Source organism: Salminus brasiliensis, chromosome 11, assembly GCF_030463535.1.
Source record: "Salminus brasiliensis chromosome 11, fSalBra1.hap2, whole genome shotgun sequence".
NCBI classification, from domain to species: Eukaryota; Metazoa; Chordata; class Actinopteri; order Characiformes; family Bryconidae; genus Salminus; species Salminus brasiliensis.
This window is the reverse complement of record NC_132888.1, coordinates 18,164,453-18,181,299: the sequence shown is the minus strand read 5'-3', so window position 1 is coordinate 18,181,299 and position 16,847 is coordinate 18,164,453. Positions and strand designations below refer to the sequence as shown.

Below are 16,847 nucleotides of genomic sequence, written 5' to 3'. Positions count from 1 at the left end.
TCCAACGCAGCCGCTGCTTTTAACGCTGCGCCCATCGGAGACACACCGAGCTAACACAGCCCTGCTCTCCGCGCAAACACACTCCTCGGATAACGGTGAGTGCAGCGCTGCTTCTACCCTGAATCTACGGCTTGTCCCTGTTCTTTGTAAAGCGCCCTGTCCTGTTATTTAGGAGTGTTTTTCTGTTCACAAACCCTTGTTCAGTAGCCTAATGTTTCAGGGGCTCAACAGCAGCCCGCCGCCGCCGCTGCTGCTGCTGCATGTTGTTGAGCCAGAGAAAGGGCAGTCTGGCAGTTAGTGCCGTGCTAACCTCTGTTAGCTCGCTAGCTAACTGCTGCTGGGGGATAAAGCCTTGTATTTCCACTGTTCTTCAGAACAGCTGCGTGTTCGTGTTTTCAGCTCTGTTACATAATGTCGTTGGAGGTAAGGCTGGTCGTGTCGGTTCACGGCCGCATTTCGACAGCCGCACCGTGGCTCTCAGTCTGGAATGGCTAGATAACGGTGTTGAGATGGGGTTCAGGACTGGGTTGTCAGCTCAGGTCTCTTTTCTGTTTTCCAGCTGTTTGTTTGGACACATGTGGTTTGTATGGGCAGTGGAGGAATATCTGCTAGGCCTTTACTAAACGCACGGTTGCCTCCTTTCATTGCTGCTTCTTTGTCATCCCCGTCTGTTTCACTGACCGGTGTGAAACACTAGCTGGATGTGTCTGGTCTGAAGGTGTAAAAACACATGAGACTGAAATATTAATGTAATTAGGTTTAATATGGAAAACGTTATTCCTTTTGGAAACGGCATGTTGGCCGGGCCTGTAAGGACACGAGTCTGTAATAGCAGGAGTCCAACAAGACGAGGCATGCTGTCAATGAGGCCGGTATTGATCCACACGCTGCTCATATGCAGGGGCACACACACATACACACACACACATCATACATCTCAGGTTTAGCTGTTTTCCACTTTTGGACATTATTTGAACCTGGCAGCTGTTATTTAAATCGAGTCAGTGAAATGGATCAGTAGGGTAAGGTTTCTGTGTTGTGTTGTAGGAATATATGGCCTGTCACATAATACATCCAAGCTACCTGAACAATGCCAGAGCTTAAGAACTGGACTAGGCACATGCTGACAGCTTGGGCCCAGGCGTTTACTGTAATGTGTATTGTAGTGGATGTTAGGGCAGGGTGTTGAAATTGTGTAATCTAGTAATATGAGTAGTGAAGCGTTCCAGTATAGTATTCAGTGTTGTCAGCATCAGTGAGCTGACCTGCATGCTTGTTTTAAGGACTAGGCCGCTGATTGGCTCTTTAAGTGACATGAAGTACGCATAGTCATAGTCATACGCAGTCGCCCACCTGCAAGCGAACCACTGCATCTCTTTTAACTACCGCTAATGGGGCAGTGGTGGCTCAGCGGTTAGAGCTCCGGGCTACTGATGACAGGGTTGTGGGATCGATAACCGGGTTCGGCAAGCTGCCACTGTTGGGCCCTTGAGCAAGGCCCTTCACCCTCTCTGCTCCCAGGGCAGCCCTCAGCTCTCAGCAGGTGTGCTCACTGTCCACTGTGTGTTTGTTTCTCTGCTCCCCGGGCAGCCCACCGCTCCGGGCATGTGTGCTCACTGTCAAGTCAAGTCAAATGTATTTGTATGGAGCATTTTGCAACTGTTGTTGTCACAAAGCAGCTTTACACAATCAGTAATTAGTAAAAGACAGAAAAAAGACTAATCTGAAAATCTGAGACCCCCAGTGAGCAAGCCAACGGCGACATTGGAGGACTGGAGGAAAAAACCTTGGGAGGCTCACAAGTGTGACCCACTGTGTGTGTTTCACTGGTGTGTATGTGTGTGTTCACCGCACTGATGAGTTCATGCTGAAGCCAAATTCCATCTGTCACAAAAAAAAATAACAAATGGTGAATCTGGTTGTCTTGTCTTGCTAACTGTATAAACTAGTGTTGTGCTGAGTGATGAGGAAAGGCCATCCTGACCACCTAACAAGAGCAAGGCCAGTTATGCTCTCCAAGACTGCAGGTAAAGGGGCCGATGAAGGGGCCAACCCTTAGCTGGAGATTTTTATTTTATTTTCTTAAATCATGCAAGACAAAATGGAATATTGACATTTTAATATATTAGACATATTTTTCATTGTTTACATCATTTTTACATATATATGGCTGAATTATGTATCCCTGTGTGCCTCACCCACTTTTGATTCATCGTTTAGAAGAGGGCATTGAAGGCAGGTTATTATATTAGTATCAGTATGAATGTGACCTGACTGCCACCAGTATATAGTGAACACACACTTGTATTTGTTGTAAAGAGTTGACATCTCAAATTCCTTAATCTGCTTATTAAACTGCTGTGCAAAATCTTAAACACATATACCAACGTTTATGTTTAAAGGAACGTTTCCTGCTCAAGCATACCTGATTAAACTCACCTGGTAATTGCTATGTGTAGTAGGTCTTAAGGAGCAGGGAAATCGGCAAACTGTCCTGGACTCCGGCTCCTGTTGCCCACCCCTGCTTTAGACCTGCAGTGAGATCACAGAGGTGCTGGAAATGGAGGGATTTTTTGTCATATGTCATAGCCTAGTTTTGAGAACTGCAGTAACACTTCACATCAAAACAGACCCTCCTGCCATTTATAGTAGAGTGGCCTTTCTGTGTTTTGGGGAGGAATTTGTTAATGGAACTTGTTTGGAGTCCGGGTCTCCCGCTGGTGGGAAACCGGGAATGTTAAAGCTGGTATTTAGAGGCCTGTGGCTTTCATAAGTCCCCCTTTAAGCCTTGATTGCCTGTCAAGCATTGACTCGCTGATGTTATTATTAGCATGTTATTAATCATGATTTTTGTTTTTTATTAATTGTTATTTTGCATTAAAATGACAGCTTACAGTCTTTTGACTGGGACTATCCCCTACTGTACTACCTGTCATGTCCTTGTTTCACATAAATGTTCTGACTTTGTCCTTCTTTTTCTTTCAGGCTACGTTAATTAAGCCAGTTTGGACTTCCATTAGCCACCCCATATCTGTATGGAAAAATCCCATACGTTTGCAGCTGTGGAACGTACCGTCGCTAAAGACGAACCATGTTCAACTTGATCAAAAAGGACAAAGAAAAAGATGTGGGGAGGAAGGAGAAGAAGGACAAGAAAGATAAGCGGGAGAGGATGTCTGCAGCAGAGCTTCGCAGTCTTGACGAGATGAGCATGAGACGGGGCTTCTTCAACCTGAATCGCAGCTCTAAGAGGGACTCCAGGAACAAGCTTGAGATTTCCAACCCCATCCCCATTAAAGTGGCCAGCAGCACTGAGCTCAGCTTGACCGATATAGAGTCTGATGGGCTCAGTAACCGCAGTAGTATGGTCCTGGACGCTGACCAGCTCAGTGCGGCCAGCTCCAGCGATGACCTGAAGGGGGATTACGGCCAGGAAGGTCACCGTGCTTCCGTAAAGGAACGGGCGGCCAGGTTTGGATCTCTCGCCATGCAGAACTCGCAGATGGGCCAGATTATGAAGCGCTTTTCTTTCTCCCAGAGAAGCAAAGAGGAAAGTCCTTCGGAAGGTTCTACGCCGTCTGGACAGAATTCGGCCGCCCCTTCCCCTCAGGTGGAGGTTAAACTGCTGGATTTCCAGCAGCGGAAGCAGAGCCTCCAGCAGCAGCAACAGCAGCAGGAGGTCTTACCTGCCAAAAAGGTCCACATCCCAGAGGTCGTGGAGAAGACGTTTCCAGCGGACTTGCGTCTGCCAGCCGTCGTTCAGCCGCCGAAGCCCGAGGTGAGAGAGCTAGAGCTCCAGAGGCGCAACACTGGCGACTTTGGCTTCTCCCTGCGCCGGACGACCATGCTGGACCGTGGCGCAGATGGAGGGGTGTACAGACGCGTGGTTCACTTTGCAGAGCCTGGGGCTGGCACCAAGGACCTGGCCCTGGGGCTGGTGCCTGGAGACCGGCTGGTCGAGATCAACGGGCGCAACGTGGAGAACAAAAACAGGGATGAGATCGTGGAGATGATCAGACAGTCGGGCGACACGGTGCGGCTCAAGGTGCAGCCCATTTTGGAGCTGAGCGAGCTGAGCCGCTGCTGGCTGAGGAATACGGAGGGGCTGCGGCGGGAAGTTTTAGATGTAAGTGCTCTGTTCTTTTCTTTCTGTCAGCTTCGACACTTGCTGTCAGTGTAGGCACTCCCCAACTCGGGCAAAAACCTGCTGGAGCGGGTAGGTTGTGTTGTGAATGTAGCCTCATTCAGATCAGTGGCCACTAACCCTGGTCCTGGAGATCTGTCTTTCTGCAGAGTTTACCAGTGTACTGTAATGTGCTGTAACTGCAATGAGATTCACAAAAATATTCATGTGTGGTGATGTTCCAGATGGGTGTTTCTGTGGATGTTATGATGAGTTAATGAAATATGCTTGTTGCATCAACACAAAATGCTGGTCCAATATTTAAGGTTTCACGTCTGCATTTTAATGTATTACTATGTTGATTAACATATGTAGAAGGATCAGCGCAGCAATCTCTCGTTCTTGCTGGTCAATCATCTGGAATTGTCTGCGGACTACGATATACCTACTGCTTACCTCAAATCTCTCCCAGCAGCGTTGGAGTAATGGATCTGAATGGCACTTAATGCAGGGTCTGTGCATTTGTTTACCACTTAATGTTTCTTTTTCCTCCATAATGGCAGATTAGGTTTTGCCAGGTAATCCTGGGTGCTGACTGAGTGGATGCTTTGAAGAAAACACCTCAAAAGAACCACATTCTGTTGTGTTGTGATGGACCATCACTTAATGACCAGTATTCAAAGGACGTAATTGCAACTTATCTGCAAATTGTGATGATTGTGGCATAGATCTTGTCAGTGCAGGCTTCCAGTGTGTGTGTTTTCTTCGTGCCTTCCTTTCTTTGCAATACTGACATTTTTCAGAGGTTTGTGCTAATTTCTGACTGCTTTGCGTAACCTCTTGTAGTAATGACACACACAAGGTAGCTCTTCATGTTCTTTTCTATAATCTGCACCAGAATAGCAGAACGCAATTGAGTTACACTCGAAGAGCCTTTACGCCACTTTTAGATCTGTGCTGCTAGCCTTGTGATCTGGTAGACGACAATTCGGAGTGATTGAGGGAAACCTTTTTGGGTTGTGGACTGGTGACCCCACCGGCTGTGCACTTTTAAGCATTTACTTTTAAGAATGTAAGGGTTTGATATTGTGTCTTCAAAACCTACAATACTATCTGCTATACTATATGGACAAAAGTATTGGGACACACCTCCTAATCGTCTGAATCCAGAATCCAGGTGTTTCATTCAGTTCTATTGCCACAGGTGTATAAAATCAAGCACCTGGCCATGCAGTCTGCCTTTACAAACATTAGTGAAAGAACGGGTCATTCTAAGGGTCGAGTTATAGTATATGCAAACTAAGATGAAAAATAGCCTAATGGACCAAATGTTTTTTTTTTTATGTATGTGTATGAGTAAAGCTAAAATGCTATAGGCTAAACAAGTTAATTGGCCTATAGCGTTTAAGCCCTGCCCATACTTACAAAAGATGGCACAATACAAGACAGCCAATTAGACTATTGGTTATTTACATGTCAATCTCAGTCTGTTTAATAGCAAGGGATAAAGAGACATTGGGAAATAATAAATGTAGCATTAATTTGTAAATGTAACATTTAATTCATTTTTACATAAAATCTCCCAAATGCCTTTAAGTAGACTTCTGGAGGAATATGAAATACAAAAATGTACAACATGGGTCCTTCGGAGTAAATCCATCTCTCTCTCTCTCTCTCTCTCTCTCTCTCTCTCTCTCAACCATGAACCAAACATTCTTGAGGCAGCTGCACTTCTACAAGCTGAGTGTGTCCGCAGGCGTCTGACTGCGCAGACGGAGAGACATCACTCCCCCGGTTGTAACCTATGAGCGACAGTAAATAAGATGTATGTCCAAGTTTGAGGAAAGCGGCCTCTGCACTCCTTCCATGATTAATTTGAACTTGAGCACCAGTGTCAGGATAATAATACTGTAGCGCAGTAATGAGGAACATCATGTAACTCCGAGTCTAAAGGCTGCCAGAAGACTGTTGTGTGACACAACCCAGTCTTGCTCTCCTACTCCATTGAGTGAAGAGGGTGAATGGGTAATGTAGTTGTTGCTGAGTGATTTGCACCGCTCATTCTGAATATATGGCTTGTTCAGGGCATCTCAGTTGCATGTAATCAGGCCTTTTGCTTTTCCGCTGCTTGTCCCTTCCAGCGCCAGTCTGAGAACCGTCTGTTTTCACTGGGATTCTCGGTGGCAAAGTGATTGCAGGCCTGGAAAGTTCTGACATGTGGACACGGCATTCACATGATCCCATATTTGCAGAAACGGAACCTCTGCAGGCTGGAGAAGTAAACCATTCGGAGAATGTGACTTTAAAACACAGGGGACAAACCGTAACGCAGAATGTGCTTTTCTTGCAAATTGGTGAAAGGCGAGCGCCAGCAGCCCCTCATACCAGAGCTGCTCTATTGTTCTATTTTGGGTTTTACCAACAAACAAAGAAGGACTTGCTTGGCTGCACAGCTTTAGGCCGACCTCCTCCTTTACTTATTTTGGCTCATTGCTTTGCTTTGGACTGGTGGAGGGGTGTTAGGAACTTCTTTGGTCTGTGATACCATCAGTCTGACGAGAACCTAATCAATCTAGTCGGATCGGACTTGTTTATTGATCACTGCTCTGTGTCAATATCTAGCTAAAAATACATATTACTCCCCTGAGTGTATTGTTAGCCTAGCTTTGACAGGCTTTTAAGCGAATACAGTCAGAATGGCTTTGCAGAGTTTGGTTGTGTTTGGAAATTCTACTCTCATTCATGTTCTCTCCCAGGATTAGGACTATTTTGCAGTATTATACCATATTTTAATCCTCTCTGTCTACCACACTGCCCCATTTTACCCTGTTTTATCTGTTGATGCTTTACATTCCATACTAAATTGTTGAATTGAATAGCAGTTCATTTGTTTTCTGACTGGGACTTCACTTGGCAGACATACTGGACGCATATAGAAAAAGTTACAAGTCATAATGTTACTCGGTTGTTCCACATCTGCCAGCTACAAAGCTGTCCTAGGGGCATGCTCAGCTTGGAGCTCTGTTTCTGGTCCTGTGTGGCCACTGTTTCAGGCCTACTTATGTCACAGTGCTGTAATGAAAGACAATCTGATACCACAGCAATTGCGTACATCTGTGGAGCTCTACGCAGCCACATGTTGTCCTCCGGAGTTTGGGAAAAGAATAAGGTTGGGCGTAAAAAGTTCTCACTCCAGAGTGGGTTTCCTGGAATATCCTCGGCAAGTCACAATGAGTAAGACTACATTTGGAGTTGAGCGGCGTGCACACAAACAGGAACCGGAGCCGGGCCTTTGTTGCCTGTTGGAAGCCAGTGGTTTCCGTCATGTTGCTGGCTGCACAGCCCTGATTTGTAGGCCTCATTAAAGCAGCAGGAGACATCTTCCGCTCCTTTTGTCTTGGAAGACAAACAGCAACGGCATGGCCATCACTTAAGAGGGGCAGGAGCAGTCAGTGGTCAACTCTAAATGGCCAAACAACGGGTAAACTGGAGTGGCTGGTTTTAGGCAGCAGGTACGCACGTTAAAAAGGCTGGTCCAGCAGGGACCTAACCAACCAGAGTAGCCTGGAGCGATTACCATTATAGCCTGCACTGAGTTGCTAGTTTATTATATAACTTGTATCTACGTTGGCCATTTGATTAGGCTGATTAAAGGTAGAGGTAAGGGCTATGCCTGATTTCTTCATACCAGCTCAACACCCACTAACATTTTTAATTGCTGTGCAGGTTCCCCAGCCAAATATTATTAGCAGTGGTCCCTTTCTGTTGATGCGTGGGATAAAAGGTGTATGACAAATTGTGTAGCAACAGATTAAGCATGTTAATCTATAGTGGTCCACAAAAGTGCCTTTGTGCCATGATTGGCCAGAAAAGAATTGTCAGTGAAATCATGATACTGTGGCAATAAGGCTTAAGTACTTTGCCCAAAGATACAACCAGGAATACCCATGGGACTTAAACTCACCTCTTTCACCACCTTTTACCATCAGACTACCTGTTACCCCTACGCAGCAGCTAGAAGGGACTGTTGGGATGGACTACCTACAGTGCAAGCACAACAATGGGGTATATGATCAAGTGGCCAAAGTAAGAACTCCTTGTAGTAGAAATTTACTCTAATATTCATCTTCATAATACGTTCAGAATGTTGCGTGAAGCAGAGCCTGAAAAGAATGAAGATGAAGGAGGTTCTCGTGGTCCATGCCCTTTATGTCACTGCTTTAGGGCTTTCTAGAAGTTAAAAGGAAGTGCGTAGTGGATTAAGTGTTGACTGGAAGGTAGAAGACATTGAAATATGCGTGTGTGGGAGGTGATTTGAGAGTGTAGATGCTCTATTTTTGGCTATTGAGAGCATTTTGAATGTCTAAGAACAATTGTTCTTGGCAGGAAAGAGTATTTAGGCATCCCTCCTCCATAGCTGAGGAATGCCTCTTGAGGCGAAAGGGTTAGAAACAGGCCATAGGCCCCGTCTCTCCCTCTTCTCTCATTAAGGCCTAGCTCTGAGAGATCAGCCCAATAGCACAGGATATCCACCATTCTTCCAGCCTCTGACTAATGTGGCTGGGATGTCCTGTGATGAACGTCAGGAAGCCTTCAGTACAGACAATGTGTTCTTTACCCAAAATAAAAAAACAACAGGTAAATAAAGTCTGTTTTTATCTGCCAGACTTTTCTTAGGCTGGCCAGGCCGTCTCCACTGAGATTAGGTTAAGGTGCAGGATTATGTTCTTTCTCTGTTTGCTAATGATGCTGTCAGGAATGGTTACCACTGCAGGTCACTACAGGTAACGGTGAGTCACGTCTGCCTCATCATGTAATCACAACCCATCCCTTGAACACTAAAGAAAAAAAGATGGAGGTGCCAATGAGTTATTTTGGAGTGATGCCATAGAAGAACGATCCTAAGAAGAACATGTATGTAAAGAACCTTGGACTTTGAGGAATCACCATGTCATGTAACTATTCAATGTCATTTAGAGTTTTTTTTTTCCCTAGAACTCTTCATCTAAGCCAAGAACCGTTTAGGAACCTTTAGGAGTGAAGTCCCTGAGGTCAGCTTTTAGCTTTTGGCAAGAGAAGCAAGATATGGATCACTCGATTTATTACTCCCCCTGACAGGCCACAGATTAAGATTAACTGCTGTTAAATAATGGACGGAAATGTACTCCGTATAATTCGGTTATCACTGGAATGAGGAACGCATTCAAATAAAAAATATTTGATGTCATGTGATTTTTGTTCTTTTGGGTGGATCCTTCATATGAGTATATAGTAGAGTGCAGTGGGAAGTTCCTGGAGTGTCCTGGATGTGCTGGTGTCATGATGCAGAGTATCTTGTTGAGCTTGTCTGGTTCCCTTCGAGCTTACTCACAGTGACTCTGTCTCCAAAGGAGTTGCCCACAGCTGTGTGCCAGATGCCATCATAGGATTCAGGTACACACAAACAGTAAGCTTTAAGGGGGTAAGCGTGCTGTTTTATAGGCAAGTGAAACCATGACCGAATGCTTATTGTAGCTCAAGTGCTAATTTTGCAACTTGGGACACATGCTTTAGACATACCTCAGATTTCTAATTGTGCATTTTGGAGACCTGTTTGTTTTCACTGCTAAGCCGGAATCAGAATTTCGGTGGGGGCAGCAAGCATCTTGCCATTCAGCAAAGTTCACACATCTAGCATGTTTGCGAATTTTGAAAATGCACAAAAAAAACATCCAAATATTGCAAAAAGGTTGCTTTAACATTGTAGTAAATGCTGAATACAGTTCATCTGAAAAATGGCTCCGCGCTAAACTCTCCTAGAATTGACTGGTGTGTTTGTCATCTGGGATAATAGTCATCAGGGTGGCACAGAGATTTCAGCCTTTCATCTGATTTGAGCTACCGCTCGTCATGCCCACCCTGTCTCTGAACTGCAGACAGTGCTAAATGTCTAAACAAACATGTCTAGACAAATGCATATCTAAAAAAAAGATTACAACTGGCTGTAAAGATAATTCTGCTAAAGTTAAATCTCTCCATTTCTTCTTATCACTTATTTTTCCTTATTTATTTTTTTTTTATCCCCCCCCTTTTTTTCTTTTTTCCCCCAGACAAGATTTTGCTAAACCTTTGAATGGAATCCCAGCTCATTAGGATAAGATGCCCTTTTAAGTGCAGAATTCTGAATTGTTACATCAGATTTTCAAGTGGTGAGCTGTGTTGATGATCCTGGTAGACTGGCATCATATCACCCAGCACTGGATTATGTAATTATTTCAATGCAATTACATATTTACATCATTTGTGCTGCAAGATAAATATTGCGATATAAACAAATATGGGACTTTTTACCAGATTTCACCAAAAGTCCCCCAAAGTCCATAATCCAACATAGCATGATATTAATAATGTACTCAGTGTATTCAAGATTGGAGCAAAATGGATGCTACTGGGCAGATATAATCTGCTTCTAAAAGGAAAGTTGTAGCATAAGGTGTTTAATATCATTTAACATTGCACACCCTGCATTGTGACTATTGCACATGCACACATGATGCTAAAACGATATATTTTGCAGCTTAAAATACAGTTGCATTTGATTTAAATTCTGTATTAACAGATTCTAGTTTAATTTATTATTATTATTTTTTAACCTGTTGCAGTGTTGAGCCCATTTTAAGGAGATATGTTGAAGTATATAGTATATGAAGTGTATACTCCTCTAAAAAAGTTTTTAAGGGCTCAGAGTCTCGGTCTGTTGTGCTGCCATCATGGCCTGGGGGTTAGAAGTTCAAATCCCTTTTTAAGAGATAAGAAAAAGGGGTTAAAATGGGAGAGATGGTGATGCAGTTTGATAAAACATCACTCGAAGAACACTTTTTTTTGGAGTTTCACAAAGCCACAGTTCAAATCAGTGCAGTAATACACTCCTTGTAGTAAACAGTGCTCATGTTCTACGTCTGATGGGAGCTGAGGGCGCTAACCACTGCCGCACTGGCTCCATCTCTGCCGTGGCACCAACCCACAGCAGCTCTGGTGATGCCGGCCACATGGTTCTGGGATTTTCTGTCTTTTCTAAGTGGAGTTAAAGAGACAGCGCTGTGGTGGCATTTTCCACTTCACCCGCAGAGCGTTAGAGCTGCTTTGTCCCCTTTCAGAAGTTCGGCTCAATGAGGGCCTCTTGGCAAGGCTCCACCTTGGATCTATAGGAAAGCTGTGGGACTGGTGCTGGGTTTACGGTGGTAGCACACAGTTGTTGGCCTGTGGAGGCACCATTGCGATGCCTGTAATTCAAGCCTGGGGGATTAGGAAGAAACACATGGGTTCAAAGGCACTTCCGCATTTGACATTTTGATTATACTACTAAAGTGTTTCAGGGGACAGTGACACAAACTGGCAGTAAAGACGCCCCTCTTCTAGGTTGTCTTTCTTAGCCTGGTGTTTACTTGCATGCTGTGTTTTTAGTAGCTGCCATCTGTCACACATTAAGAAGGCCAACTTTCCTTCTTCTTCATTGGGAAACTTCCAGTTTAACTTTGGAGGTCATTCTTGTATTCTTTCTGTTGAACAACTCAGTCTTCCGAGCCCTCATCATCTCCATCATCATTTTTTTTTTCTTCCTCTCGCTCTGTGGCTGTGGGTTCTGCCTTTGCTGTTACCTTGGAATCACTTCTGAAAAGTCTGCAGGGCAGTTTTTCCCCAAATTGAAATTTTCCTATGCATTTAGATACAGGATACAGAAAGGACTGCCACTGAAATGTCCAAGATTGACATTTGTCTGACCAATCTGGCATCTTGCTCATAATATATGTGTCTCTTCGGATTGATTGGTTTTATAATGGGGCCTGCTTGTTAATTAGGGATCAGAAGTTCCAGACTATACTATACTTTCTACTGTGGTGTATTGACGCTCTTGAGAAACCATTTAGGGCTGTGTGAATGTGGTGTTGTCCGTTCCTTTAAAGCGTCACTATGAAACAATCGCCCTGCAGTCAGGAAGTGTAATTTGTGCTTTGAGCCACCACTGAAGGACATGTTTTTCTGGACGAGCTAAGAGGTGCAGAACCGTCACTGAGAGTAAACTAAGGATGTGGACTTGTGATACAGTAATATTACAGAATTCTATACTAATATGATTATCCTGCCCCGCCTCTCCGAAGTTACATACTGCAGTTAGCTGCACCCCGAGCCTGGAGTGGAGACGGCAGAGATGCTGGTGTCTATTACAGATCAGTGGAGCATCAACATGATTTTTAAAGCTGTTATTTTAGGGTATAAATGCTACATAGTGTTGCTTTAATCAGATTAGCTGTGACAGAATTAGTTGTCATCATCCAGAGTTCTCTTAAGATCTAGGTCCTTGCGGATGGTGCTGTCCTTCGTGTGGTGTGAATTTTTGCTTCACCAAATATGTGGCGTAATCACATGGATGTCCCAACACGCATCCTCTCCTCCCGGCTTGTCTTACTTTTGGCCCGGGTAGTAAACCTTCTTAACGTGTCTGAGCTCTGAACTTAAACATACTTCTTTGTTTTCAGAGAACTGCGTTCATTTCTTCCTCGTCAAAACCTCGCTCAGATAACTCCGACACAACTGAGGGTGACCGGAGTGTTTTTCATTGCGCCTTTAGGAACGTACTGCAGCATAGACTTAACGATTATATAAATCAGTAAGTCATTTCCCCCCGCAGTGATAAAACAAGCCATATTCTTGTTTTGTTTTTTGTTTTCATTTTTTTTCCCCCTTCCTTGCTCATGTTCTTTTCAGACAAAGCTGCCCAGACCAACAGGAGGCCGCATGAACTGGCGTTTTTCTCAAAACTGGAATCCGCCCTGATCAACGGAGTATGTCTGTCTTCTTCTCTGTTCCTGACCCTGGTCAAATACAGTACACGAGCAGAACAGCATTAATGACATTCATTGAGGATTTATCTCTTCCATATTAAAACTACTTACCAGTCAAGCTATTTTACGGGTTTTTGTTTCATTCTGATGTTCCAAATTGCCTCACATCTCTGTGTCTAATTTAATGATTATTTTTTTAATAGGGTGTGTATTGTAGAGCTGACCTTTAGGGAATAATGCTGCGTGTTACAGTGGCGGGTGTGCCAGCCTGGAGTGTGATATGGAGGAAGTAATTGAGTGTGTTCAGGAAGCCCTGCCTGGAAATCAGATTGGCATATGAGGTAATTGCTGCATGTTGCACTTACCTCAGGAGCTCAGCTGATTTACACTGGCACTGTGCCTCTCTCAGTAGATTCTGATAGTGCAGCCATTGTAAGCATTGCATAGTTTTGCTTTGCTTTTCTTTGCTTTGGCCACGTGTTGAAAAACTTGGAAAGTGCCGTTCACGTCCAGGGACAACCGGCCCCAAGGACAGGGTTCCAGGCCGAGTTTTGGAGTGCTATTAAGCATTATTGAGGTGGGTAATTGGACCCTGTTTGTGTGTGTGGTGAATGTCAATGTATGGTGTAATGTGTCTCCAGTGTTGGCCTCAGTGACTGGTGGGGAAATGTTTCCTCCCTTAAGTTCCGTTCTGGTATTTGTGGAATTTGCTTTGGAACAAACATGACACTTCCTGACCGGGTCTCTGGAGAAAGCAGTGCGGAGGTGGGGTCTAAGACACAGTGAGGCAAGGCAGGAGGGTCCAGAAGAAAACGGCACATTCATCTCAGAGTTTCCGTCTGTGCTTGAGGAAGGCGGCTTTTTACTGAAATGAAAAGGTTGTACTGGATTGTCGGTGGATTCCTTCGCTGTCCTGTTCACCTTGTTCTCGTTGGCTTGTGAATGCCCCAAAGAGTGTAGTGACGGCAGTTGTGTGGAGATTATCATTCTTGGGGGTTAGTCTTTGCTAAAGGTTCTGCCCAAAGAAATCTCTGCTTAATAACCTTAATTGTCCTGTACTGACCAGGGCTGATCTCCTGATCATTGACCAAAGATGTTGCAGATTCATGGTTGCGCTGTGGGTCCAGTCAGAGTCTTATGAGTCTCATACTTATGTGAAATAACTATTTGATAGTGTATTGTACTACATAAGTCATGAAGCTGTGGCCCTGTCCCATTACACCCGCACCCCTTATTTGCGTGTGCCAGTTCTTTACATTTCCCCAAGAAGGATGCTCACCTAAGAGTGCCTCAATGGCAAGTTGATACTCCCCTCACGCATATCTGCATCCGATCATGCTTTTGTGAAGGCAGTTACCCATGTTCCTTACATAAACTAATTTCACTATGATGCAAGCATATTTATGGATGTTGCTTAAAGTGCGTAATTAGCATAGTAAAAACTGTTAAATCCAACATGACCCTATTCAACATTTATGCAGGTGAAGGGATGTGAGGCCACGCACGTCCCTATTCTGCTCTAAATTCCTCAACGCCTTCAGTACTTGCACCCACTCTTACTTATCCTTCAACAACTTCATAAAAGTACACTTCCAGGAAGGGAAGTTTAGGATGAGAATTGGGACAGGACCTATGGCTTCTACGCTCAAAAGGTGTGGTCATACAACCTGAATATAAATGCCATTTTAACAGACACACAATGTCCTAATTTGGTGTAAAAGCCATTATTTCATGACCTGAACGTTTACCACATGGGTTATAGGAAGCCATTTGTGATGTAGCCCTTGATTTCATGTTGCGCTAGGTAGCAATAGCCTACTCTTTCTCTTGGTGTTTGTATGCACTGCTAAATGCTGGTGTTGACTCTGAAGTTGTCAGCTTTAGATTCAGCTGCCTGGTAAACTGCTGATGAGTTTTGACTTGCCAATCCAAAACATAACCGGGGTTAATTTTGAGGTTATTGTGGCATGTCGCTTGCAGTAACCAGGAGGACCCCTGTGCTGGAATTTTGTGGAATTCAAATATCTTTAGATCAGTTTGACAGCTCTCTAAACTGTACTTGACCGTAGATCAGAGATGCTGGGTGGAACGGTAAGTAGTCTATTTAATGAGGGGCCGAAATCACCCCAGGGAGGGAATGTCACCAGTGCAAACACCAGGCCACAGTGTCCTTTAATAGCAAAATCCTTTCAAGGTTTTCGCCTTTTTCCTTAATCTACTCCTTAATCTAAGTATAAAAATGTGTTTTAATGTTTAGGATATTATTTTATTATTAAAATTTGTGCTGTTTTTTCATTCACATTTTCAAAATTGGCAAAAAAGGTTGGGTGTCTATGTATGAAGCAAGAAGTAAAAAAAAAAAAAAAAAAAAAAAAAAAGTAATGATGTAGGCCACCTGTTTTTTCATTCATGGAAGTTCTAATTAGACGGGAAGTGGCCTGGAGCAGACGAGAAGAGAGATGACTGGAGAACTGTGAAGCTTCCTGTCAGGATGGCCCTTTCATCGATGTCATGAGAAAATGGTTCTGCTCTCCTTGGTGGCCTACAGCACTTAGGCCCTGCCCATCCTGCTACCAGCAACCACCCCCCCCCCCCCCCCCCCCCACACACACACACACACACACTGTCTCAGACCTCCCTCTTCCTTCAGTCTCTCACAATTTGCTTTGCGTTCATGTCATGCTCAAGAGGGAAAGGGACAGAGCCCTCTATTGAGTGTGCACTTGGGAGACATTAGCATTTTGCATAGGTTTGCATAGCCTTGCCCCACGCAGCACTGAAGGCCATGGCGGACCTGCTGGGCCTGAGCGGTGCTCTCTCTAGAGCAGAGAAAGGTCCCTCTGTGCGCTTTCGCTGGGAGAATTCCCCTGCAGCCTTCTCCACCCCCTCATATCCTACAAATTCTGGGCTGGATCGATCCTGGTGTTTTGTAAGCTGGATGCGGCACAGAGTGTGCTACTATTCTAGCCTTAATGGGTGACAAAGATGCCTAGTACGCCTTACATCATCTGAAACAGTCTGGGGCAGGGGGCCGGGGGTGGGTTTCGTCACATTAGTGCACAGTTTAATTACAGAACATGCAGACTTGAACTGCTTCATGGGTTTGGTCGTAATAGTAGGATCTTGTCAGCTGATTACATCATTAGTAAGGTTTATAGAGCATTGGGGTGCGTCCAGTTTTTAACGCTAGCCTGCAGGGTCTGTGAAACTTACCATGGTTCTAAGGTGGGCTGTTTCTTTCTGTAGAAAGACAGCTAGAATGTTGTCCATTAGCTGTGTTGTTGCTAGTAGAGTTAAGTATCGTTGGTTCTAATGCAGCCCTTTAGAAAAAGACGCTGTAGTTTGTAGTGAGCGAGGGGGGAATGGAATGCTCTTTGTCTCCAGGCTGCTGCTTTTCCGTGCAGTCCAGCATGGTTGTGGTCTGCACAGAAATACCACTGATTCCTGATGGCTCATAATTTATTGTTCCCTCTGGCTACATACTTCCAAGACCCATGCGCTTTGGCCGTGTTTCACTGAAGCCGAATATTCTGCTCGTTGGTGAGCTCCCGTCCTGTCATGAGCTCAGTGGATGGCTTATTGTACCCATTACTGACTATGTCACTCCCTGGCCGTTGATCATGAGACTGCGGGGTGGACTGAAAGGCTCTTTATCCCGGGCCCTCAGAGTCGGCCCAGCTGGAGCAGGCAGAGTTGCTCAAAGGAGGAAGGAGTGAAGCGTTTCTGTCGGCCTCCCTGTCCTAGATGTTCCTGGAAGCCCTTTCCAATAGCTGCGATGCCTTCATCGTTTCAATGGAGAAATGGCGTAATCTGTGAGCAAAAGTATGTGGGCCACCCCGCAGAGATAAGCCGCCATGCTGTTACCATTAAAGCGCAAAGCACCGTAACAAGCTGCATTTGGT

At 44.6% G+C, this 16,847-nt stretch overlaps 1 protein-coding gene across 1 annotated transcript in view; it reads left to right on the top strand.

The window, feature by feature from the left end:
* Positions 1 to 16,847, top strand: part of myo18ab (myosin XVIIIA b) — a 125,578-nt gene continuing 108,731 nt past the window's right edge. The window contains exons 1-2 of the mRNA XM_072691783.1: positions 1 to 95; positions 2,986 to 4,126. Coding sequence (XP_072547884.1) covers positions 3,092 to 4,126 — 1,035 coding nt within the window. The 5' untranslated portion in view covers positions 1 to 95; positions 2,986 to 3,091. The remainder of the gene's footprint in view (positions 96 to 2,985; positions 4,127 to 16,847) is intronic.